The following is a 24,747-nucleotide window of genomic DNA, read 5'->3' as shown; positions in this document are numbered from 1 at the left end:
GGGAAGCCCTCCCCTTCCGATCCAGTCATCTTTACATTTTGTGATCACAAAGCATTGCAGCAGGGCGATTTGGTTTTCCTTTGCAAGGCAACTTACACCAGAATTAGAGTGTTGCTTCAACGGAGAAGGGAGAAAAAGCAGCAGTGTTTTCCCTCGTGAATAACAGGTGTTGTGGGAGACATTATTCCTTCCACCCACGATAATTAGTAAAATGCAGTTTGATCCGCAGGCTCCCCAAAAGCGAAGTCTTGCTTCAGATGTTGCTATGTTCTCCTCAGGGCACTTAGCGTTGCCATGCTGCGGTAAATGCAATCGCAGATCCCTTTAATGTGCTCTGAGAGTGGGGATTATTGCCGGGCCCAGAAGTCCTGCAGGTACCAGTTTGTGAAACTGCCGGTCCGTGAAACGCGTTGTGCGGGAGGGATCTGCGCAGAGCTCCTCGCTGTGCCACGCCGCAGTGCTGGGGAGGGGGGAGAGAAGCAACCCAAAACCGAGAGAAAGCAAATAAAAACAAATAAATCGTGTATTCCACAGCGGGCCGGTACCAAAGGTTGTGAGGGGCTGTGTTTCATCTGTGTCTCCGTCGGGGTTTGGGCTGTTGACGCACACGTCTTGCTGGATGGGAGCGCTGAAGCTGTGCAGCGTGCTAATAGAGGAGGGAACTTGTCGGCAGCATATTAATTTGATGAGATTGTGTTGTTTTGGGAAGCTTCTGACTATATTACATCTTGTATTACAGATTCCTTCTACAATCAGGTCTATCCATCAGGATAAAATCCTAGCACTTAGACAGCAGACACAGTTCTTGTGGGAGGCTTATTTTTCTTCAGTTGAGAAGATTGTATTGACTACACTAGAGGTGAGTAAAAACTGTCTGGGACCATGCAGAGCAGCCAGCTTTCCATAGCCATCGGGCTGCTGCTGTGCTCAGCTGGCACCAGACCTTGGTTTTCATGACATGCAATTGGTCACTTGGAAAAAAAAAAACACCTCGGCGTCTTGATAAGTTTTCTTCCCTAAGGAAATACTTCCTTCATTATTGGTGTCCGCATTAGAAAACTGACACGGTGAAGAATGAGAGCTATCGGACACGTGGAAAAGTTGTCATGTGTGATCTTGCCTTCGCAAGGCTTTATGGCCAATGAATCACTCTCCTTGTCAGTGGTAGTGAATATGTTTCTTTAAGAAACCTTTCTGGAATTCATTTTGGGAAAAAATACTGCTCTGAAGCTCCTTGACCATTCGATGCCTTGTGATGGGCTGTAGGTCTGGCTGAGAGAAAATGGGGGCTTGCCGGTTACTGTGTCTTACCGTCACACCCAGGGTAAGGGAAAGGCCCAATCATCCCTAGAAAATAGTAAGAAATAATCATAATTAGATTGCTATTAAACAGGGAGACAGGAGATCTCGAATGTGGAGAGAATCCTTTCTGAATTCGAGAGACAGAGGAGAGATAAAAGGCTCTTCAGAAGCAGAGCCCAAGATACAGTTTCAAAAGCAGGTTTCTCTTCTAATTGTTCTGCCGTTTTGCATTGAAATTTTTGACACACTTTTACCACTGGAAGTGGCTGGCTTTGGAGGTGCAAATGCATTTGTCTTATGCTAATTCTCCTGCAGCTGCGTCTGTCTGTGTGCGTGGTTGTAAAGTTCCACGTTTCCTGCTCTGCATTCGCCTGCAGACTGCAAGCAAGTGCTGCTGCCTGTATCTTGGCCTGCAGTAGGCTTGTTCATGGCTGACCCACCTCCAGCTGCAAGACATTTCCTTAGGTTTTCCTGCACCAGTGAAGAAAACCAGCCAGGGGATATTTTTGGAGCCCCTGGCATAGCTGCACTCGCAACGATCTCTTCTACCCCTAATGAGCTTGGCTTCGTCCGTGCTGCCTGTGGGGAATAGTTCGGCGTCCTCAGGCTCCCCAGGAGCACGGAGGAGGTAGTGGTACTGTCACAGCCCGTGCCAGGATCAGGCTAACAGAGCTGGCAGACCACGTGGCAGTGCTTGCACCCCTAGAGAATTACCCCTAGAGATAATCAGGGCGCCTCATCTCTTGTCTGCCCCTTCCCTGCACGCACCCTGGTATCGCTAAGGGTTGCTACAAGGGGAAGGCTGCGCAGCTCTCCTCGCTGCCCCTCTCCTACCTGTGCTGGGCTGGTCCCGAGGGGACTTCACCTGCAGCCCCACAGCCTTGGTGTCCATCTCATCAAGCTCCAGCGCTCACAGATGTGTTTTTAGGGCTGCCTGGACCTCGTGGGACATTGGCCAATGTCGTAGGTGCCCAGGGGAGAGTAAAACCTGTAATAAAGCTCAGGCAGCTGGGCATCCAGCAGGCTGCCGCTTCTGCTCAGAGGGGAAAAAAAGAGAAAACAAAAATCTTCCTGCAAGGTTTAATTTAATGGAACCGAGTAATGTATGCCTGGCGTTGAAGTTATGTTCTGGGTTTTTCCATTTGTTTGCAAGGGTGGTTTTGGTTTGAGGGGTTTATGTTTGTTTGTTTTTAATTCAGGACTCTCAGAATTTGTAAAGACAGCTAAGAGGGATCCTGTTCATATGAGCAGATACTCATTTCACATTTCAGCTTGCCAGAGTGAAGTCCGGAGTTAACTTTCTGTAGGAAAGGAAAAAAGCAGCTGAGAGTGATTTTAGGTGTCAGAAATCTGCACGCAGTATATCCTCTTTTTAAAATTTGATGCCTGTAAGTAAATTCCTAGCAGGATTTTTTTTTTTTTCTGGTGGATGTTATCCATCTTCTGTTGTAACACTGTGGTGTCACGGTGCTCTGATGATACTAGATATCATCTGAATAATCACCTCCCTGCTGCCTGCAGTGCTGTACCATGTCCAAGTATGAGGACATCAGTGCAGCAAAAGGCTTCACCAACTCAGATGTCTACAAGGGCATCGTGTCTCTGCTCTGCCTGGTATCCTGGACACCTGTGAAAACATTTGATCACGTCTTCAGGTCCCTGACAGCATTTGGAGACCGGAGCCAAATAGCTCCTAGCCCGGTGTGGGAGCTTTGAAGCACTTGCCCAGCTGTCCGTATTGCAGCTGTAGGTGCCGTGGGCATGGCGTGGGTCAGGAAATGTTGTTCGTGTGGGTCTGCTGCAGTGTATCTGCAATTTTTCAGCTTGTTCTTCTGTGAAAACAGGCCCAAAACACACCTAAACCCCTGGGCTATATGCTTAGTCTTCTGCTCAGGAGGAAGGGAGGAGGACAGCACAAAGGCACACAATAAATGTGCAGTGCTTGGCTGGGGCATGTTGAGAAGAGACAACGTTCAAGGCAATATATGAACTTTTGGAAGTGTGAAGATGAGGGAGAAAAAATATCGGACTGTTAATGAATTCCAAAGAGAAAAGGGAGATCTTGGCAGAGTTCATCACCCCTTCTTCCTCTTCCTAAACTCCTCCTGTCAGGCCTCACCATTGGAGACCCTGTGTAGCTGCTGCCTGTCCCTGCAGTATGTGCCATGCTGCGTACCCTGAATTTTAATCAGTTGGTCCCCCATGTTACCCTTTTTTATACACTTCTGTGTCTTCTCTACTGTTTATCATGACAGACAGAGAGATTTCTTACATAGACCAGGAGTGTGATAAATTAATCTGACGCTTGTGAGCTGTGATATAGGACAGGCCAGCTCCCCAGCCTGTTGAGGGAGTTTATGTGAGATTTGTGTGCCTGCCATGCACCAAGGGCCGCCTACCCTGCGTGGCATCAGGGGTCTGCTTCGTGTTAGGGCTGCTCCATGCGCACTGCAGCATCGCTGAGTGCGAGCCATGTGTTTCCCCTGCAGCCTTGTTGGCTACCAGCGCAATGGAAAACTCTGCCGCCTGTGAAAACCTCCTGACCGTGTAAATTCACAGACTTCCCCTTATCTGATCATGCCCCAGTTCTGAGAAAACAGGAGGAAGGAGCTGTAGTATTTGGGCTTTGTGGTAAACGCTCGAAATTATGTAGTTTCCATGTCCTGTCTTTGTTTAGTGGCTTAACTTGCAGCTGGAGAACCAGTAGTCATCTCTCCCTGCTGCCATGCAGGAGGTCTGGCAGCTGGTACCCCTAACTTCCCAAACAAATATTCAGATGCACTCTTTTTAGTGGAGATATGGTCCTTAGGTCCTTTATATCCACATAAAATTAAGTTTAAAACTTAGGCATGTGAGTGAATTACTGCATGTTAGCAATGCTAATTGGCTGCAGGCAAAATTAAGACCAGCGTGCAGACACCTAACATTGACCTGAAGTTAACTGTGCTGACGTGGCCACCAGCAGTGGATCGTCTAGCACAAGGTAACTTGTGATTTGGTGGCTTTGTTTTGTCACAGCCATCAGAAATTCCAGGAAAAGTACTGGTCATGCTCCATACTGACCGAATGTCCTTGAACTCAGCTGCTGACAGAGGTTTCTAGCTTGCTTAGACTCTAGCAGCTGCTTTTATTTGGCTTTTGTTATGTTGGGTCTTTTTGCTTGCTTTTGTTTGTTTTATTTTTTTTTTCTATGCTGTGGGTACAGAACTTCTTTAATTCCATAGATTTTAAGGAATGGAGCATGGGATCGGATTTACTTCAGCTTCAGAGCCATTACTTTCACCCAGATACGTCTGTGCTAAGGCCAGAGATGTTAGGTTAGGAGAACCAACCTGTTCTCAGTGTTGGAGCCTTGTGCAATGCATAAACCACCAATTGCAACAAATCCCCTTAGGAGATCCTAGAAGATGAGCTGCAGAAGGCAAGGAAATCCTGATTAGCTGTCTTAGCAGAAAATTCTTCCTCCACAATCCCAGCCCCTTCCAGTGTCCCATCCCCAGTCCTGCCAACCTCTGCTGCTTCAGAGGAAGACAAATAGATTATGTGGCCCAAGAGCAGATTTCACTTAGAAAATTGTGTCTTGCTTGGATGCTGAGCTTGTCTAGTCTTAGCTTCCCACTGCTGAATCTTATTATGACTTTGCAGCAAGTTGGTGTAAGAACCTGACTGTTCTTACATGCTCCCAACTGGTCTGAAGTAATTATTATTAGTGTTACAAACAACACTCATTATATGGCCCTGTGTCGTTTTTGTAGTTTGTGGTATTCCAGATGACAAAGTAAACGACCTAGCAATCTGGTCTGCCCTTACAAATCTAGGAGTCTACGTTTGTGGCCCTCAGCAAAGACAGAAAATAGTTACCAAAAGATCTTCTTCTATTCCAGCCAGCAAGGAGCTGTTATGGAACCGAGATGTAGAGTCAGTGATGTATCTGAATACTAATACCCCTTCGTAATAAGCAAAATGAATAATTAGTGCAGCCTGATTTGCTGAAAGCCTTTGTGGTTTTGAACGCTCTCGTTATCTCAAAATAATACCTAGCTTTGTAATGCCATCCTCGAATAATTATCTTCTGTGAGCTCTGGATAGTAAAAACTGACAGTGCACTAATCGGGCTTGCTGCTGCCGACGTCCTCTCGCAGACAAAATCCTTGACTTGAAATACGGGATGCAATGAACTGCAAGGTCCCCGCATCCACGGAGCCTAATGAGGGGCTCTGAAGCCTGAGCTGCTGAAGTGGTGTTGAAGTACACAGCTTCTGTGTCATTTTAGGAGAGATTAAGCAGGAACGTCTCATCATTTGTGTGCCTCAGCTTGTTGCAGACTGGGTGAGGAGGACTCCCGTCGGACGGAGTCCCTGAAACACCCACCAGTGGCTCTTGCAGGCTATTTAACAGTCATCGCCTCTCTTGTTTTCCAGATTATTCAGGACAGAATATTTAAGCACATATCACGTAACAGCTTAATATGGAACAAACATCCTGGAGGGTTATTTGTACTGCCACAGTATTCCTCATATCTGGGAGATTTTCCTTACTACTATGCGAATCTCGGTGAGTGAATCCTTCCTACCCTCAGCTGGCACTTGGAATATCGTTGATCTCTGAGCAGCACGTGCCTCGGGACTCGCCATTCATTCCTAGTTAACAATGATTTCCATTTAGCCTGTCTCAGTCTTCCCTGCCCACTGCAGACTGGGATGTCTCTGACTCATCGACATGCACTGTGGGCCTTGCAAATGATGTTTTTAAAAAAATCCCTGTCCCTTCATACTTTTCAGTTGCCAGTAATTAATGCCTGAGTTACTGACCCATTTATGGCCCAAGGGGACGCAAGAGGGATAGTTTTTTGCTTTCTTTGTTTATTTGTGCTTGGCAAATTGGAAAAGTGGTAATTTACCCATGGCACTTGTAAATGGAGCCCAGAGTTGGTACGGATTTATTCTCCGTACTCTGTGTCCTCTCATGGATCCTGCTAGAAGGAATGCAAAGGCCTTACGAACGTGGCTTTTTCCCAAAGCAGATCTTAAGTGATGAGTTCTGCAGGGGAATGTGCCTGCAGCCTGAAATTATCCTGCTGATGACACTTGCTTCCACTTTTGGCTCAGCCTGTGCCATCCCACTTGTGTGTATCTGTACTGCCCACCTGCTAAAAATTCGCTGTTACCATGCTTCTGGTAATCTCCAAAAGGAGAAGAAGGTTTCTGTGGGAATTTTGATGAAAAATGACTCTGACCCCACACAGATGAATGTAGATAAGACTGAGAGCAGTAATTAAGGGCAGAAGTAGGATCTGTTATTTCAGGCAGGGAAGGCAGGCACAGCAAGACAAAAATGTCAGAATTGGAAGGGAAGGATGCAAACTGAATTATCAGGTCAGAAAGTAATTGAAGACGTATGTGGATGGGGATTTATCCAGAAAGAGCAAAAATCTGACAGAGGCTGCGATGGAAGTGTAGAAACTGAACACGCCTCTTAAAATCGTGGATGCATCTAGAAAACGCCACGTATCCAGAGCCAGGCAGCAAAACCAGGCAGAGCCAGTGTCAGGAAAGAAATTTGGCTGAACAAACTAGGTATTATCTGTGGGCAAACTGGAAGGAAAAAAGAGATTGAAGGACATTTGTGGAAATAGTGAGAAAAGGCAGTAATTGTGTTGGAGTGAGGGTTTTCAGGGGGCATGGGAGTTAAAAGGAAGTGTGATCTCCTTAGAAGTGTCTGGGACTTAGTATCCAAGACTGAAGGAGATGACCTAAGAAAAAAAAAGCCAAGGTTTGCATTAAACATAGATTATCCTTCCACCTCCAAGTCCTTTAACCTGTACTAAATGGGGCAATTTTGTCTTTACTGAGTACATCTCTCTCCGCTTCAGGTCTGAAGCCTCTCCCCACGTTCACTGCCGTTATCCATGCAGTAACTCCCCTGGTTTCCCAGTCTCAACCTGTGCTGAAACTCCTGGTTGCTGTAGCCAAGTCCCAGTACTGTGCGAAGGTAAGGAAGGAGTGCTGTCTGGCTGTCAGTCACATCTGAGACAGAACTGCTGTCCCGGGAGTGAGGAGGCTGTTGACTCCAGCTCTTCTCACTCTAGTTCCAACCCCTGTTTCAGTTCTCGTGTTTCTTTTCTCTGAGATTCCTGGTGTCTGTGACCTGCGTGCACAGGAAACAGAAATTCTGAGTATAATGCGAGTGGAATAGAGACAATAATTAAACCCCTTTGTTTCATGAGACAGGTAGAACAAAGCCTGCACTTTAAATATCTGAGCCGTGTATGCTGCAAATTGCAAAAGGATGTCTGTGCCTCAAGAGCCCCTGCGTGATCTTCCTTCCTCCTGCTGTGGCTCCTAGGCTTACAGTGCCGGGATTTTGGCTTGCCTAAAAGAAACCCTGGGGAGTTCCGCAGGAGCACCCTCTTGCAGTGGAGAGCCACAAGTGTTTTAGCCTTCAATGTGAGCCAAAGTAAATCAATGACGTCCGTGTGACCTGGCCTAGACAGAGACTTCCTGAGTTCCTGTCCAGCCTACATTTGTTTAGGAGGATGTGTACAGTCAGGATGGGTGAAATTACTGTAGGAAGTGTTATTTTTATGCAGATTTATATCATTCTTCTTGATTTGGAAAGCCCAGATATGAATTCAGCATTGCTGTCTGGAGATCTGAGTCTGTAGGGCTTGGACTGCATTGCCACAAAGGAGTCTGACCGTGGTCCAACATTCTCTTCCAGATCATTGTCTTATGGAATTGTGATAAACCCCTCCCAGCCAAACACCGCTGGCCTGCCACTTCTGTGCCTGTCATAGTCATTGAAGGAGAGAGCAAGGTAAGTGGAGAGGAGCACCATAAAAGATTGCATGTATTCTCCGGTGGGACCAGAATTTGTTTTTCGAGCTGCTTCGGTGAAAGCTTTGTAGTTCGCAGCTGTGTGACAGCTCCTCTCTGTTCCTCGTTCCTCTGCACCAGCTCGGTCACCGATTCGTGTTTCATGCACGAGGCCCGTGCTCCCAGAAGCCATCAGCATGGCAATTAATGCCGTGAGATTCACAGGTGGGGCCCTGCTTTGAAATGTGCTCCCAAGAGTAGGCAGCGCTGCCCCCTTCTTTGGAGATCTCTGTCTCTGCGGGGACATGAAAGGAGCGATGCAGCTGATTACTGAGTCTGAGCAGTCAGAGGCAAGGCTTGGGGATCAGCTGCACACCCAAACGCAGAGGAAGAGATGAGAGTGGGTAGTGCCAAGCCACTGTTCAGAAAGTGCCTTCTCCATGGCCTTGTAGCAGACTGCTGCCAGCGATGGGACCCCACCATAAAACAAAGGAAGGGACGAGGGGCGCTTGCGTGGGAACAAAACCACTGCATCGTCTCCTGCTGTGCAGCACACTTGTTTGTTCGTGCTTCCCCAAAGCTGAAACAGGCAGCACCCAGATGAGAGGAGAGGCTTCTGTTAAATCCGTGCAGAAGCAAACGATTCCTTTCCAAAGTCAGGCCTGAGAGAAGCGGGGCTTCTTGTTCCACGGCTGTGACTGAGACACATCTGGGCTGGCCCCTCGGCGATCTGTATCGTTTGGCTCTCGAGCTCTGCCTTTGCAAAGAGAACTTTTAACTGCTTGGGCTGCGCGGTCCTGTTTTGAATTTATGGTCCTGTCCTTGGTCTTGTACCCCAGTCACCTGAACAAAGGGAAAGCAAGGGCCCTGCAAAGTTGGCAGCTGAAGGCTTATGCCTTAGCTAGCCATGTAAACAGTATCAGGAGAGTCGCTGCAGGGCCAAGAAAGGCTGTCTGTAGTGATTTCTGAGTCTTTTGAACATTGCAGAGCTGTTTTTTTTCTTTTTGGAGAGCTTGCAGAGGTGAGATAGAGGAGAAAACCTCTGACCAGTTCTACAGGATTTGTAGAAATTGGCCCAGGCACTGTTTAGATTACAAATGAGTCTCCTGAGTACACAAAGGTGTGTTTGTAGTGGACAGTCTCATCTCTCTAATATCCCAATATATGCCAAATGGCTTCTTGCGCAGAAAAGCTGCTTGTTTGGACAAAGCTAGCAGAGCCAGAGCAGTCCAACTCAAAGGCTGTGCAGAGGGTCTGCTTTTCAGCTCCAGACCTAACTGAAGCATCCTGGCAGGCGCAGTCGCTCTGGCCAGGGGCTCTCAAAGGCCTGCCTTAATCAAACCTCCCGCTCCTACCCTTGAAATCATGGTATGTTATCGCAGGCATTCTGCAACAGGGAGCTTTAGCTGTGAAAGGAAAATCCATGGGTAATCCTGACTGTTTCACTGTGTCTTCCACCGTCTGTAATAGAGCTAGGGTGAGGAGCTTGGTCTCCTGACTGCTGCTTGCTTGGCTTTGCCTCTGCATAAGCAAATCAAAGCTGTCAACACCTGCCAGATCGCCTCTCCCTCACAGCCACGGCGTTCCTGGGCAGAGGCCCATCGCAGCGATGAAGGGATGCTCTCCAGACAGACGCTGTGAACCTCCTGAGTATGGGGACAGAGCTTTCTCTCAGTCATGGCATAGGTTTAGGGACTTGCCTCCGAACAGGTTGCAAGGGGTGCAGAAATGATCATGTCCATTACGAGCTACATGAAAAACTTCTCCATGTCCTTGTTTCCAGACAGTGATCTCCCCTAGCCAGGCCCGATTTTTGTAGTGATTTCTTCAGGTAATGAGTTTGAAAAGAAGTCTATTAACTAGACAGGCTATTTTTCCTAGCAATTGAGGGAAGCAAATAGTGTCATGTCCTTATTACCACTCATCAGTTCTCCAAAGGTGCTAATTAGTCTGGTAAAGAAACCATATGGATTCTCATCTCATCTCGGCAACATCTCTCGCTGTTACCTTTTTGATCCCACTTTTCTATTTCTTATTGCCTCGAGAGCTGTCCTGCCGTAGTTTTTAAAAGCCTATTCTGCATTTAGATTTTATATGTATATATTGTGGCACTGAAGAATGCGATTTTTAAAAATGCCACAGTATCAATGTAATTCTTGATGCAGAGGAAGCTCCACTGGTACTCGTGTTCCTTAGCGTGTTCTCCTTTTCTGATGGAAACATCGCACCATTTGGCAGCAGCTCCCTGCTGAAGCAGCAGCAGCGCACAGAGATGGAGCTGTACCACTTGACAGGGGTACAGTCCTGGCAGTGTAACATCCTTCACACTCAGCCTGGGCTCCTCAGTTCCCAGCTGTGTCGCTTTAGGAGTGCTGCAAAGTCCCTGTCAGGGCTTCGTTGTCTGTGATCCTCACACCCACGGGAGGGCAGAGGGAGCACGTCCTGCCTCAGGAAGCTGTAGGTCCATCTAATTCTCAGCGTGGACCATTACAGTTTGTCACATAAGGAAGGCAGCCTGCCCCAAAGGGAGAGATCTGTTCAGAAATTACTCCTCAAGCAGAAGGTGTAAGCTGACTGCTGGAGTGATGGAAGTGACAGTCTTTCCCTCCTGAACTAAGTAGTCCTTTCTATCAGACAGACATGCGGTGTACCCAAGACAAAAGGAAATCAGAGTGAGGAATGAGATAGAGTATTTCCATGGAAATGACTCCTTTAAATGATTTTTTTTTCCTCCCTTGGATGCCCACAGGTTATGAGCAGTCGCTTCCTACCCTACGACAACATAGGGACAGATGCAGTGCTAAGCCTGGATGAGGACACCGTGCTTTCAACCACTGAGGTAAGGGGCTCTGTCATCCCGAGCAGCTCCCGGGCTCATCTTGAGCACAGCGGACAGGCTCTTCCCTTGGCCTTGCCAGTGACCAAGTGCTGTAAGGTTTCCCTCAATACTCTTCGGATTTTATGTGTCATGCTTGTTTCAGAAACCCTGCCACTGCCTACCATCAGAAGAGCTTTTCACCCTGGTTAATTGGCTCATCATTAGCATATGGTTCTTCCGTTCTTTATTATTTTAGTAACATAGCTGCAGGCGGGTGTAGGCAGCCAAGAGCAGTCAGCTTCAGTGCTCTGTTCTCACTTTCCTGATGAGGGTAGCGTTCCTTCCCCCTGTATTACCAGTAGGGTGTAGGTGGGGAAAGTAGGGGTGTCAGCAGCAGGGAACTGCTGTTGCTCCAAAACAGTGTCACCACCCTAATGCAGTATTTCACTGAGGAGTGCTCTCTCACTGACTGTTCTGTCACCCCAGAAAGTTGGGAGATCTTTGCTAGTTCAGTTGTTGGAGTGTTTGTGCCAAGAGCAAGATAGCACTAAGAAAGAAAAATACTGTAGAAAACCAATTTTTACAACTGGGATGAGTATTGATTTCTGGAGCCTCTTCCTGAGAACCACGGGAGCAACCGATGACAGTTTATATAGAGTGCAATATTTGGGAAATGCATTATTAATGATGCACAGGGAATAGCCTGAAAAGTTCGATTTTCTTTTGTTTTCCCCGTTTTTTCCTCCATGGCCGCGGCCATTCCTTTCTCCCCACTTCACCTTTATGAAACTGCATTCTTTGTTGGTGGTGTGGACTTTTCACTGATGCAGTTACTGCTTGTGTGTTAGTGAGGAAATGCCTAACACCAGCCACCAGTAACTGCTCTATGTACCCTAAGATGTCACTGAAATTGTTCTAAATGGATCAGATTGCAGCTGCTGTTCTCCCAATTATGGTTTTGTTGGGCTGTGGTTAAACTGCTCCAGAAGGAGCCTTGGCAGCCCTCTCCTGCTTTAGAAATGACATTGAACCTGTGTGATACCAAGGTTACATCTTGATAGTTCCTGCTAGATGAGGAAGAATACAGCTGCTGGCAAATCATGTGCAAAGCCCTGCACAGCCAAAAAACCCCAAACCAAAAAAAAAAAAGGCATTTGTCCTAGGGCTGGAGTTCCTAATAGGTTGTTGCCCAGGATGAAGGGTCCTGTCTCGGCTGCCCTGAGGGCTGCGGTAAGACCTGTCAGTCTGCACTGAGGTGGAAGTGACAGCAATCCAACCTGCGGATTCCGTGAGGATTTGGGGCTGTGTTTTGTTTTGCCTGGTATTTGTCATCATCCAAGCTTTGTAGTCACTCAGGCTTTTGGAATGTATGTGAAATAAATAGTGTTTGGGTTCGACTTGGCCTTGTTTTACACTCAACATCCTGAAATGCAAACATTTGTTCTCGTATCAAACAACGTATGCATTTCTTTGGGAATTCTTCCCTTGTGTGAGCAGCTTGCTGCCCATACTGCATGTGTGCGTGGTGGTTTTGGCTCTGTGAGCCTCACACCCCCGTGCTGCAGAGAGATTCAGCTGGCCACCTCTCTCCTGCCACTTTGCCATGCCTCAGCCAGGATGCTGGGGTCAGCGGCTCTCTTTGGTGGCTCTCCGTGAAGAACTGGGGCCTTTCTACTTCTTCATTTCCTTCACCATGCAGCTTACACAAAGAAACAGCCTGTTTCAAACACAAACATGAAACTGGTATGAAACTTCCCCTGAAACCGGCTGCTCATGGGTGGTCGTCGTGGCAAAGCTTCAGGGACCAGAAGAGGCAATTTAGCAACGTGGTCAAACACGGGCATGTTCCTGTTGGGAGGAGCAGGCACCAGGCACATCTTCTGCTCTGTCCACTTCTTGTGCAGTAAGGATTTCCTATTCACAGCAGCATGGCAGGCAGCCGCTCCTGTGAGAGGACCTGTGTCATGTGCACAGAGGGATGTTTGTGTGGGAAGTAATTAGAAATCAGCATGAGTTAGAAACGATACGGGGATTTAAGAGAGTGGCAGCCAGGCTGGCTTTTCCTGCTGATCAGCTGTGTGGTAATGCTACTAAAAATTACACAGGATAAAGAATAGTGATTTTTTTTTCTCTGTTAGGGTGATTGCTTTATTGTGTTTCGCCAGTACAAGGACAGATACTTGAATGCACAAGCGAGGACACTGGGTGTTGCCGCTTTATTATTTATTTAAGTTTGAGGTTCTCAAACATCTCGAAAGAAAACAGATGGCAGGCTTTATGGGAAAGGCCTTCACAGGAAAAAAAAAACTTTTAGCTTTTTCATGTGGTATTGATTTGGATGAGATCAGAACTATCACAACGGTAACTGGTTTGTGCGCATTGTCTTTCTCGTTGGCCTCAGATTCCTTGAAACAACTTGAAAGAAAATAGCTAGTCCCTAACTTTGTGTTCCAGTACATGTGTGACTCTTCTGTTTCATAAAAATGCTTGTAAATGAGAGAAGTCTGACAGTAATCACACAAAATGTGACTCTTCTCATAGCAACTCTTCTTTATCTAACCCCTACACCCTTGACTTTGGCTCTGTTCTTGGAAGGTTTTCCAAGCATTTTTGAGCAAGGTTTTAGGTCCCTCTGGTATCGAGAGAGAACTTTGTATGCAATGCAGAAACAAATGTCTCTTTTTCTTGGTTTTGACTGGGACAGTTAGGATTGCCTTTAACTATTAAAAATTTCAGTCTAGCTTAAGCTCCAAGGACTGCCAACCAACTTTACTGTAATAAAAACCTTTCTATATGTATTTTTACCAAACTCATTTCAAACCAAATTCTGATGAGCCTCCTGCAAACTACCCCAATCATCCCTTTCCTCGTATCACCAGTATTTGTTTGGTGGGATCCTGGCGCAGCAATCTCATATCACTCCTATCATAAAAGAAAAATAATACATAAATAAATAGGTGTAAGAAACTCTATTGTCAGCATTTAACATCTTGTGACTCATATAGTATCATTCATTTCTTTAAAGTGCAAGCTCCTAAAGCTGTTTAGTTCCATGGAATCTATCTTCCCCCTTATTAAGCTATACGTTTAACCTTCTTGGTCACACAGTCTTAAAAGTATCACCTGCATGTAACTTAGTGGCTCAGAACAGATGGAAAATAAAAGAGGAATCCACACTGCTTGCTTGTTTTAACCTCGCTGAGCTACCCCCGTAACTTTAAGGTGCTTGACTCCCAATTTTCCACGCTTTGTGTTGACAGTACTGAAATGGTAGCGAAGTGAAATGCATGAATATGTGCAAAAGGTTCAGTTTCCCACATGGCTATGACCACTCTATATTGCATCTAAGTATAAATGCATGCACCTACACCTATTCTTTCTGTAACTTGAAAAGGTTTGATATGTAAAGGGCAAGCTTGAAAATGTTAATGTAATGCTGTGATGCTCTAGACTCCCTTTAACAGGAACCATTAAAATGTGCATAATTATAGGGCAAAATGTCAAGCAGTCAGTTTAATTTACTGATGAATACATAGAATTAATGTTTTGCAACAGTTCCAAGATGCTGAATTATGAATTAGTGGCAAGGTAATATTTTGTTTTGTTGACATTTGTTGAAACAGTTTTGGTATTCATTTGGCCTATGCCTCTGTCTGCAGGTGGATTTTGCCTTTACAGTTTGGCAGAGTTTTCCAGAGAGGATCGTAGGGTACCCTGCTCGCAGTCACTTCTGGGACAACACTAAGGAGAGGTGGGGCTATACCTCCAAGTGGACTAATGACTATTCCATGGTATTGACAGGAGCTGCTATTTACCACAAGTAAGCATCCAAAGCATCTGCTGTCCTCCTTCTGCATGAAACAAAGTTGGGGGAGAGGGGGATGAAGAACACTCTTCCGGGGAGGGGAAAAATTGAAAGATAATAAATGGGTCTACTTTTTATGGGGTAATAATTTAAGTTCTTGGTTTAGCTCTGGGGATCTGGTAATCATTATTGCGCTTGTTGGGTCTCTTTGAAGTCACTTGTATTTTAAGGCAGTCGGACTGCTCTTTTTAACATCAGGAATTACACACTTCAAAGAGTTCCCGAATTCATTAAGCGGCTCGGCTGAATGGCCTGTAGCATAGCAGAAAGGAGGTTACTTCCAGACCAGCTCTGGGTATGTGTTGGCTGACAGCTGCAGTCTGCAAAGTTTTCTGGCTACTCTAAAAATGTAGCACAGTGGACACATCACAGATCAGCATATTGGGGAAAACCCCTGTTGTTAGAACTTCCTCAGACCAAAGGCCTCTCTAGATTTTAGGAGAAGGGTATCATATTCTGCAGTACCTAATCCACATCCCAGCAAAGAAGACCGTAGGGGATGTTACAGGCCCAAAGGAGAATAATTTGAACACTGAGGACAGTAGCAGGCTAATTTAACAGAATTCCTTCTGACTGAACAGTTTTGAAAGAAATAGAGGATAGATGCATCAGTATTGGCTATCCCAATAGAGCAAGGAGAGTGCTCTCTTTACTACTTTTCATTATCTTAACACTTAGGTCTGCATTATTTCTTTTAACACTTAAATATATATATATATATATTGTTTTGCTATTAGTGCTGTTTACTGTTTTGATGATATACTGATTAGTTTTCCCTTCTTGTTGGAGGATGAGACAAGAAGAAGGGATCTGGTGTATCCAGAGTTGAGACAAAATTTCTCTCAGCTGAGACAGAGTTCATAGTCCCTGAAAGCCCAATGACTTGTCTTAATAACCCTGCTGTTGCTTTCCAGATATTATCACTACCTGTACACTCATTACCTGCCTGCCAGCCTAAAGAATATGGTGGACCAACTGGCCAATTGTGAGGACATTCTAATGAATTTTTTGGTGTCAGCTGTGACAAAATTGCCTCCAATCAAAGTAACACAGAAAAAACAGTATAAGGAGACCATGATGGGACAGGTATGTATCCACAGCATGTTTTAGCTGTTGAGATGTATTGACAATATAACATTTTGAATTTCAAATCAGGCTTACAGAATGCATAGCATTCTGTCTTTTTTTTTTTTTTTTTTGCAGTTTTTAGCATGGCAGAGCTATAAGTAGACTATAGATTTGCTTATTATAATGACGGGAAGTCCAGAGGGAGAAATGGCAAACATCTACTATAGATGACAACTTCTCTTCAGAATTTCTCACACTACGTTATTCATAGTGATCTCACAGTCACGGAACTGATGATGCTGGTGACTGAATTTTAGTTAAACTCCAGTTTTCTAATTAAAGATTCTAGACCTGACTACATGCAATGCTAGAAGCAGAATTAAATTCTCAAAAGGTTTTATGTTTTTAATTATTAATAATGAATATATAATGTACCAGGCCATCCCTATGTAAGTGTAGTCAAGTATATACTGTGATTCAGGCACTGACATTGGACTGTCACAACAGAGGCAAATCGTGATTTTTAAAGTGTTTTTTTTTTTTTTTTTTTTTCCCACAAGAAACATTTTGTCCCATGATGACACCATCACTCACTAGCAGCCATGAAACGTGTGCTTTGGGGCCTCTTCCAGCTCCTGGATAAGTATTCTAGTATGGCAGAAATAGGTGTACCTTCTAGTAACAGGGATATGTGTTAACTTGGGGGCACATCTGCTCCTCCCTTGTGTGACCAAGTGATGAGAGTAATAAAAAGTCCTATAAGATATTCAAGTCCTAAACAATCTTCTGTCTGTGCTGCCACAGTGTCTGTGATCAGTACTACCAGGATTACTAGGGTAAGGAGGAGAGAGGAGAAAGAAGAAGCCCTCTATTTTCCTCTCACATTTTCTCCTATTAGCATTACCTAGATCTTTGAGTGGGGAATGGGCATACCAATTTGTAGATTCCCTTATCTGTATGCCATTGCATTTTCATCTCATGTATAGGTAGTATTCAGCGGTTCAGACTCATCTGGGTACCTGGGAGACCTTACATGAGCAATATGGTGTCATCCAGAAAGTGCCTGTTGCTTCCAGTTTGAGCTTCACCTCTCCACAGGGATGTGCTTTGGCTGTTTGGCAAAGCCTGAACATTCATTTTTCTTTTTTTAGTGCGGGTGGCTCGAGTCATCCATGAACTATAACTCTCTAAAAGACAAGTTGTTCCTGCAGCTTTGGGAAATGTAATGGACTATGTTCATAATTCCTTGAAAGACAAATAAAAAATTAACATAACCTCCGTGTTGTGACAGAGATTAATAGCCATATGGAAATTCACTGCTAATGGACAGAATGTCTGCTATAATCCTCTAGCAACAAGCTTTTGCTTGCTCTTTAGTGCCTCTGTATAGTCAAGAGTCTGTAATCAATGCACATTATAAGCTACCACTTGAACTAAACTGGACAGGCCTTGGATAAAGATCAAATCTTATACAACAATCATTTGGCAGTTCCTTGATTTTATCAGTTTCCTCACATTTTAATTAGCACACTTTGAGCTTATGAGCTTGTATTTGTTTTTAAAGTGAAGTGGAAACATAAGTGCCATAGAGATGCATGAGACGTGGCATAAAACAAAATTTAGCAGTTTCACAGCATTCATAGTTTCTCGTAAGTAATAGTTCTGTTGTGTTCATACAGATAGTCCAGGCACAGAGAGAGAGCAATAACTGCTTTAAAGCTCTTAGGGCTTCTTTTCTCAGAGATGTTGATTTTCAATGGACTTTTCTAGGAATTACAGCTGCCCTCAACTTTGGAAAATTAGTCCACAGGATTTTGTATATATACAACTTGTGTTGACTTTTACCAACCTCAGTTAGAAGCCAGTTGAAATTTGTATAAATTTCCGCAAGTCTGGACTGCAAAAAATGTGGTTTTGACCTGAAAAAACTAATTTCAGTGTATTTTTCTCCTGTGGCTGCAGGCCATGGGCAGCAGCTTGACTGTAGGATGTGCACATCCAGCGGAAAATAGCAGCCATCTTTCCGTTCCTGTTGGTTTTTAATGACTTGTTCTCTCTCCTAAATAGCTTGAGGGTTTCAAAATAAAGAGAGAGAGAGAGATGGCGTGAGGTAGCATGCTGGCAGGCTCTGGGAGGCCTGCCTAGGGGCGTCATGCTCTGGGTGAGGCCAGACCACAGTTGGACTCAGGTCGCCATGCTGTGCAGCTCTCAGTGGTATTTTGAAGGCTGGCATGTCCAGCCTGCCATCGACAGCTACCACCACAGATTGGGCGTCCTTCCCTTGTCTTCAAACCCCTCACAGAGCAGACTTCATCCCCTGTGGCTGCCACCGAGCCGGGTGCTATCAAGCCCTGGTGACACCTCCCAGCATGGCATCAGCCTGGCCGTGGTGCCCGCCATTTTGCTTCCTCACAGCCGCCGCCTAACTTCTTGCTCTGCTCTCCACACAGACGTCCCGGGCCTCGCGCTGGGCTGACCCTGACCACTTCGCCCAGCGGCAGAGCTGCATGAACACTTTCGCCAGCTGGTTTGGCTATATGCCGCTGATCCACTCTCAGATGAGGCTCGACCCTGTCCTCTTTAAAGACCAGGTCTCCATCCTGAGAAAGAAGTACCGAGACATTGAACGACTCTGAGGAGCGCTGCCGAGGGGGCCGAGCCAGCCCCAGCCCCGCCTGGAGCCAGACTGTGCCACGGCATGGCCGTACCCAAAAACGGCGAGCGGCGCCCGGGTGCGCGCGGCTCCGGACTGCTTCACCCGCCTGGCAGGCTTCTGTTGCTCACGACTAGGTTGTGTACAGTTTCATTATGGAACATTAAATAATTATTTTTGAAATGATTGCTATGCAGGTTTAAACTTTTTTAATGATCAAAAAAAAAAACTATTAAAAACAGAGTTCTTTCTTTAATCAAAATTGTGTTGGTTGTGAATATTTCAAAGCTGCCATTTCTTTCTTTCATGCGTTTGATTGTCATTGCAATTTTCATTCATTTTCCCCTGCAAAGTTAAATGCTTGAATCTCACAGGGAGGAAATGCAGCAGTTTCAGAAACAAACTGAGCACAAGCAGGACAGAAATTAAGTATTATGTTTCTCTTACTGCTGACTTTTTAATATTTTGTTTCTCCATTTTCCGAAAACTGGAGAGCCCCCAGTGAGCGATGTGCGAGCGTAGATCCTGCTGGCGGGGGGCCCGTGTTGGAGCACACCCGGACCTGCTCTGAGCAGGGAGAGGAACAGCCCTGCTGAGAAGCAGACTGCCGGCGCTTGCTGCTTCTGGCAGCAGAGCCTCATTCCTCATGGCCCTGCCAGTGGGTGACCATGGCATGGCCAGTGTGGGGCACATGCAGCCCACCTGAGCCACTGCTGCTGCCTGGCCACAGCAGCCAAGCCTCTAGAAATAGGTTTGTGTTGAGGGCAAGAGGGATGTTGGCAAAAAAAGGAAGCATGTTAGTGCTTGCAACACAGGAATTCGGCCTGTAATGAAGTGTTTTAAACAAAATCGATCCACGGGCTTTTCTTATTTTATTTTTTTGGTGCAAATAAGTGGAGAAATTCCCTCCTGGAGTTCTGACACCTGAAGTAAAGTGCATTGTCAGATATCGGTGCTGGCAGCAGTGGGTTCTCCCAGACTTGCTTGAGGCACGGTAACTTGGGCAAGAGCCTGCCCCAAAAATACCAGCGTTGCTCACGCTCCAAAATGGTTTTATCATTTCAGATGGACGTATTTTTTAAGTGAAAGTATTCCAGTTGTTTACTTCTTTGTACTGCTTTGCTTATTTATGTGCTTCTTTAAATTGAAGAATGAAAACGGAAGTGGTGATCTGGGTCAGGAAGGTGCTGTTATGGTTTGCTAAGACAATAAGCACTTTAAAAACATTTCAAAATCTCACATTTTTATGAGGTGCGTTGGGGCGTCCTGTAACAATAGGCACCCTAAGAGCTCTTCTGGAGTCACAGCAAGAGGGCGTAGCATCATGCTCACACACTACAGACCAGTAAGCCTTTCTATACCTCATTCCTTTGCATCCAGGCTGTCCCAGGGGTGAAGAGTAGCTGCAGAAATAGGAAGGATGGACCAGAATTACGTTTCATTCAGGCTCAAGCACTGGCTTACTACGCAGCTTTAAGCAACTCCCATAACCAAGGCATGCCTCAGATCCTTGCTTGTAAAAGTAATAGTTATTGGTATTAGAGGGAATGCCATAAAGCCTAAACATTTTTTCTTGAGATGGAAAGATCAAGATCCCTAGCCTGAAAGTTGCTTTAAAACTGCAAAGTACATATTACTAAATGTTTGTATGCAATTTGGCATGTAAAGACTTGCAAAGAGAGATTCGCTTTGCATATGTATTGCAGTATTTGAACAGAGCACAGCGAGTTAGGGCAGGAACATCAGGTTCCTGACATTTTGTGTTAAATCTGAACCAAATCTTTAAAGGAATCTGCCAAAACATGTGTGAGACTGCAGCCAGTGACTAACTGCTGCTGAAAGGAAGAGGTGCCACATTCCCCCGCTCCCCACCCCTGGCCGTGCAGTCTCGCTTCACACCTTCTGCCACTCTGGTGCCCTTCTGATGCTCCCTGTGAGCCCATCTAACTAAAGTCACAGAAAACTGACCATTTGCTCCATTTTTAATGCCATTTTAGAGAGTTAAGTCAGTATGTGGAGAGAGGCAAGAGGAGGTAGATGGGGACAGGGAGCAGGATATCTACCTGTCTTTGTATGGTGAGCTGCTCCTTCAGCTCCCCAAGTCCCATAAAGCAGCTCCTGTGCCATTTTGTCCTCTTGAGAATCAGGCAGCTCTTCCAGGGACTGGAATACATCTTCTCAGACAGTTTTTGGAGCTTGTGTCAGACTCTGGATGAGGTGGGCAGCAGTCATGCTTTGCTCATGGCCTGGCCTGGGGGCAGGTTCATAGATGTGCCCACAGGAGCGCCTGCAGCTACTGGTCTAGGGCGAGCAGGGAGAGGGAAAGAGGGGATCCTATAAAAAACAAGAGTCCTAATTCTGCTTAGTTAGTGCCATTTGGGGGCACATGGGTAGGGTTTTGAGTAACGGGAGCAGCCAACCTGTTTTGGAGTGCAGCGAGAAAGGCCGTTTGACATTCCGTTACCATCGTTTTTTGGGGTGGCTGAAAGAGACCATGCTAAAGCTTGCTCTGAACGCGGTTCGAGGTCCTTTCTGTTTACAGATCACTAATTAAACAAGAAACAATGGCAGGGTTAGCTCCAGAAGGGATCAGGATAGTTAGGCACATTCCTCTCTGCAGTAGGTTACCCGGGCATGACCATCTCTCTAGGAAAGCATGCGTCTCGTGGCCGGTAGGAGAATGGCCGTAGGTCTGCATCCATGGCCTGGGCGCCACGGGAAGAGCTGGACGCAGATGCAGCGTAGAGACTCGGCGTGTTACACTCGGTGTGGATGCTATCAGCGGGTGCTCCTGCGGACACTAGGCGTGCTTCCAAGTCTCCTGTGCGTGTCTGTGTCAGATAGAGCCATGTTGTTCCTTTAGTGAGTGAAATCACCCTTTTATCACATCCTATGTGCGAGTTAATGGTTCTTTGTCCTTCCCCTCCCCCCCCCTTAATTCAGATGGTGCTGAAACAAGGTTCACTCCTTGTTGCTCCTTTTGTAATTTTTATTATAATTTCCTTTTCTTATTTTATTTTATTTTTCATTAACAGCAGGCTATGTTAGCCTTTACTTTACAGGTACTTGAATGCCTGATGACTTGACTGAGTGTTATGCATGTGGCCTTTTGTAAAGGTTACTGACCTTAATTTAATCAGGGGTGAGATGGATGGATGAATGTGAACAGATCCATGCCATTAAAACAGAGTAAAAATAGGGACTAGAGTTTGGGAGAAATTATGAATTTTTAATTGAATTTATTAACGGGGGAAAAAAAAGAAAAAAAGAAAAAGAAAGAAAGAAACCCTCCCCAGTCATAATTTGAATGAGATCTATTGCTGGAGGAGGGTTTCACAATGAGAAAAATGAGACACAAAACCAGGGGCAAATTTCCAAGATAGAAAGTGCCTGGCTCTCCATGCAGTCCCTTGGGCCTGTACAAGATTTTATTTGCCCTCTTTCTATGTTGTCACAAATTCAAGTTATCACCATAACTTTTTCCAAAGGTGAATGTTTAAGCTATGCTCCAATTTCATAACGAACACAGTGGTGTGCTAATGCATGGCTATCGAGCGCTTTGATCTTTTCCATTTGAAAACACCATGGATTTGATCGCCTTCAGATTTCAATTTCTTTTGTAGAAGCAACTTTGACAAAGGAATTAATCTTTCACCAGTGAGCGCCTTTTAAAATAGCTCATTTACCAAAAGATGTCATTTCAAGAACGGAAGTAATCATTTGACACTGAAACAATAAAAAACAGTGTGAAGTAGACTAGTTTTATTTGTTAATTCTTTAAGTTCCCAATGTAAGAAACGGTGTCTTCCTCTTTCTCTCTCTCCCCACATATCCCAAATAAAAGGCTACTCGGTGTTTGTCATAATACCTGTATTGATGGACAGCAATTTCATTAATTCCCCCAGTTAAACGTGCTCTCACAGCACAGGGGGGATTGGTGTTTGGTCTTTTTTCCAGGCTGACTCAGAAATACAGAAATTTAGGGGTGTCATCCTGACAGGGTCGTTTTTCATGGGTTTTAGTGGGACCTGGCAGGGACGGGCCTGTGGTCTCCTGCCCCACGCGGGCCTTAGCTGGTGTCTGCTGGAAACAAAACTGCATCTTCCAAAGTTTTGTACATCTCACCCTTGTTTAAAACCAAGTCAAGCTGGCCTTTATACCACTATTCTAACTGTCTTCACACACATTTCTAAAGTTGGAGTTAAATTAGGGGGGTCAATGGGAATCATCAGAGGCTTTGGGATGCCCCCTCCCTCCTTTTCATGATTTTTTAGTGACTCTTTCTCAGTGGGTTAGTGATGATCCAGTGGGCCCTGTGGCCTTGTACATAATCCTGTATATTTATTTTGAGAGACAATATGTATAGTGTTTGGATGATGAGAATGGAAACATGAAATGGGAATTCTTAGGTGGGAAAATGTAAAGCAAAAAAAGCAAACAAATACAATCTTATTTTGTATAAAATGTACATTTTTGAGAAAAATTTTCTAATGCATTACCAATGTTTTCATAGTGCTGCCACATCTTTTTTTAAAGTGTTTCTCCCTCTTTGTTTGACTATTGAAACATGGTGCAATTAAACCTAAAGCAAGTGTGTGAGTGAGAGAAAAAGAGAGAATGAGAAATTAAAAAGCCATATAATTTGGTTTATTTCATTAACCTGTATAACATCATAGGTTTACCATCTAAAATAGGTTGTTTTTATAGATAGTGTCACCAAAGACTTTTTTTCTTCAGATTTATTTTGAAAAGTTGTTAATAAAGGACGTACATTTCTGCTGCAGTGTGTTTTTATTTTTAAGGTAAAATAACAATTGTTGATTGTTGTTGAAAATGCAAATTTGGGAGCATGATTGCCATGTGTCTCAAGTTCAGGGTAATTAAATGAATGGCTCTTTCTCCTCAACTTGAGCCAAGCAAACTCTATGTGTATATCTTACAAGTCTGTTACACAGATAACATGAATAGTACAGCATCTATGCACAGTCCAGTAACATTGACGGGTGTTTACTGTCTTACCCGAGGGCAGACAAAATTTGGTCTGTGTCATTTACGTATGGTGGGACAGTATCCCTGTGTTGTGACACAGTAATTGGTAGATAACATTGACTTTTAATAGGAGTCACTATAAATTCCTATGTGCAAAAATGCTCCACCAGCCTGGAGGCCGTGGAAGGCTGATCCCTGAAGGCTGAGAATGTAATAATTTATTGAGACATATTTCTTGTTCAAGGGGTTTCAGAAGCTCATCACAGTCACTGGGGATTACATTCATCCCACCTAACTTTAGATACCTCCAAAACACTCCTGGCTGTCTGAGCCGGACCTCACTGTCTCCTCGTGTAGTCAATGGACAGAAAAAAATATTTCTGGGGGTTATCTTGCTCACCTGCTTTAGACATGGACCTTTACAGGAAGTAAATTGCATCTCATGTGTACTGGCTTTTCCGCGCTGACAGTACAAGCACACTCATTGCAGACCCTGCAGCACAGGTACCAGCATCTGCTCTGATGAATCCCATGCTGGGAAAGTTCCTGATAACATCACTGGCCTAGAAATTTGAGGGATTTGTGATTAGTCTGTTTGGATCAGAGATGCCCAGGGCTGGCCTTATCCCTTGTGGGGTTCAGACTGTCAGAGCATGGAGAGGTCCTTACATCCTGTCTATTCTTCTGGTTTTCTGAGGCAGGACAGGTTTCTCCAAAACAGACCATACCTACAGGCACTGATGATTTTGGCTATGGGCTTCTTCCCTTCAGAAAATAAAAGAAAAAAAAAGAAATGTTACCCTGAAAATAATCCCAGAACAGCATTCTTACTCCTTCAGCACTTCAACACTTGGCTTCTGGCCATGTTATTTATACAAAACAACTTGGGGTGGAATTAATTTGATTAAATACAGAAAGCTACAACTGCAGGAGCTACCAGGAGGCAGTTGTCTACATCAGCAAGTAGCATGGGCTAGTTGGTGTAGAGCTGTAGCCTGAAACCTGAAAAAGGATCCAGTTCGTGTGCTCCAGCACTGCTCCATGATGTGAACCAAAATGAGGTAAGTGGAAAAAAGTGGGATAATCCCTTCAGAAGGGCAAACCTGAGCTGAATCAAGCCACTGCTATAGCTGAGCACCCCTAGCGGCCTATGCAGTCAGTGGCGATCAAATGCAAAATAAATCAGGTGAAATGGTCCCTCAGAGAATTTGTGCCTGCTTAATCTCTGTAGAGATGT

At 45.0% G+C, this 24,747-nt stretch overlaps 1 protein-coding gene across 1 annotated transcript in view; it reads left to right on the top strand.

Annotated features, from left to right (window-relative positions):
* EXT1 (exostosin glycosyltransferase 1) overlaps positions 1 to 23,282 on the top strand; it is a 167,649-nt gene extending 144,367 nt beyond the window's left edge. The window contains exons 4-11 of the mRNA XM_032181721.1: positions 740 to 859; positions 5,724 to 5,856; positions 7,175 to 7,293; positions 8,023 to 8,118; positions 10,867 to 10,956; positions 14,595 to 14,755; positions 15,715 to 15,886; positions 18,319 to 23,282. Of these exons, the coding sequence (XP_032037612.1) occupies positions 740 to 859; positions 5,724 to 5,856; positions 7,175 to 7,293; positions 8,023 to 8,118; positions 10,867 to 10,956; positions 14,595 to 14,755; positions 15,715 to 15,886; positions 18,319 to 18,504 (1,077 nt within the window). The 3' untranslated portion in view covers positions 18,505 to 23,282. The remainder of the gene's footprint in view (positions 1 to 739; positions 860 to 5,723; positions 5,857 to 7,174; positions 7,294 to 8,022; positions 8,119 to 10,866; positions 10,957 to 14,594; positions 14,756 to 15,714; positions 15,887 to 18,318) is intronic.
* The last annotated feature ends 1,465 nt before the right edge of the window (positions 23,283 to 24,747 follow it).

This window comes from Aythya fuligula, chromosome 2, assembly GCF_009819795.1.
Source record: "Aythya fuligula isolate bAytFul2 chromosome 2, bAytFul2.pri, whole genome shotgun sequence".
Taxonomy (NCBI): Eukaryota; Metazoa; Chordata; class Aves; order Anseriformes; family Anatidae; genus Aythya; species Aythya fuligula.
Note: the sequence above shows the minus strand (reverse complement) of the source record. Positions and strands in the feature narration are given on the sequence as shown.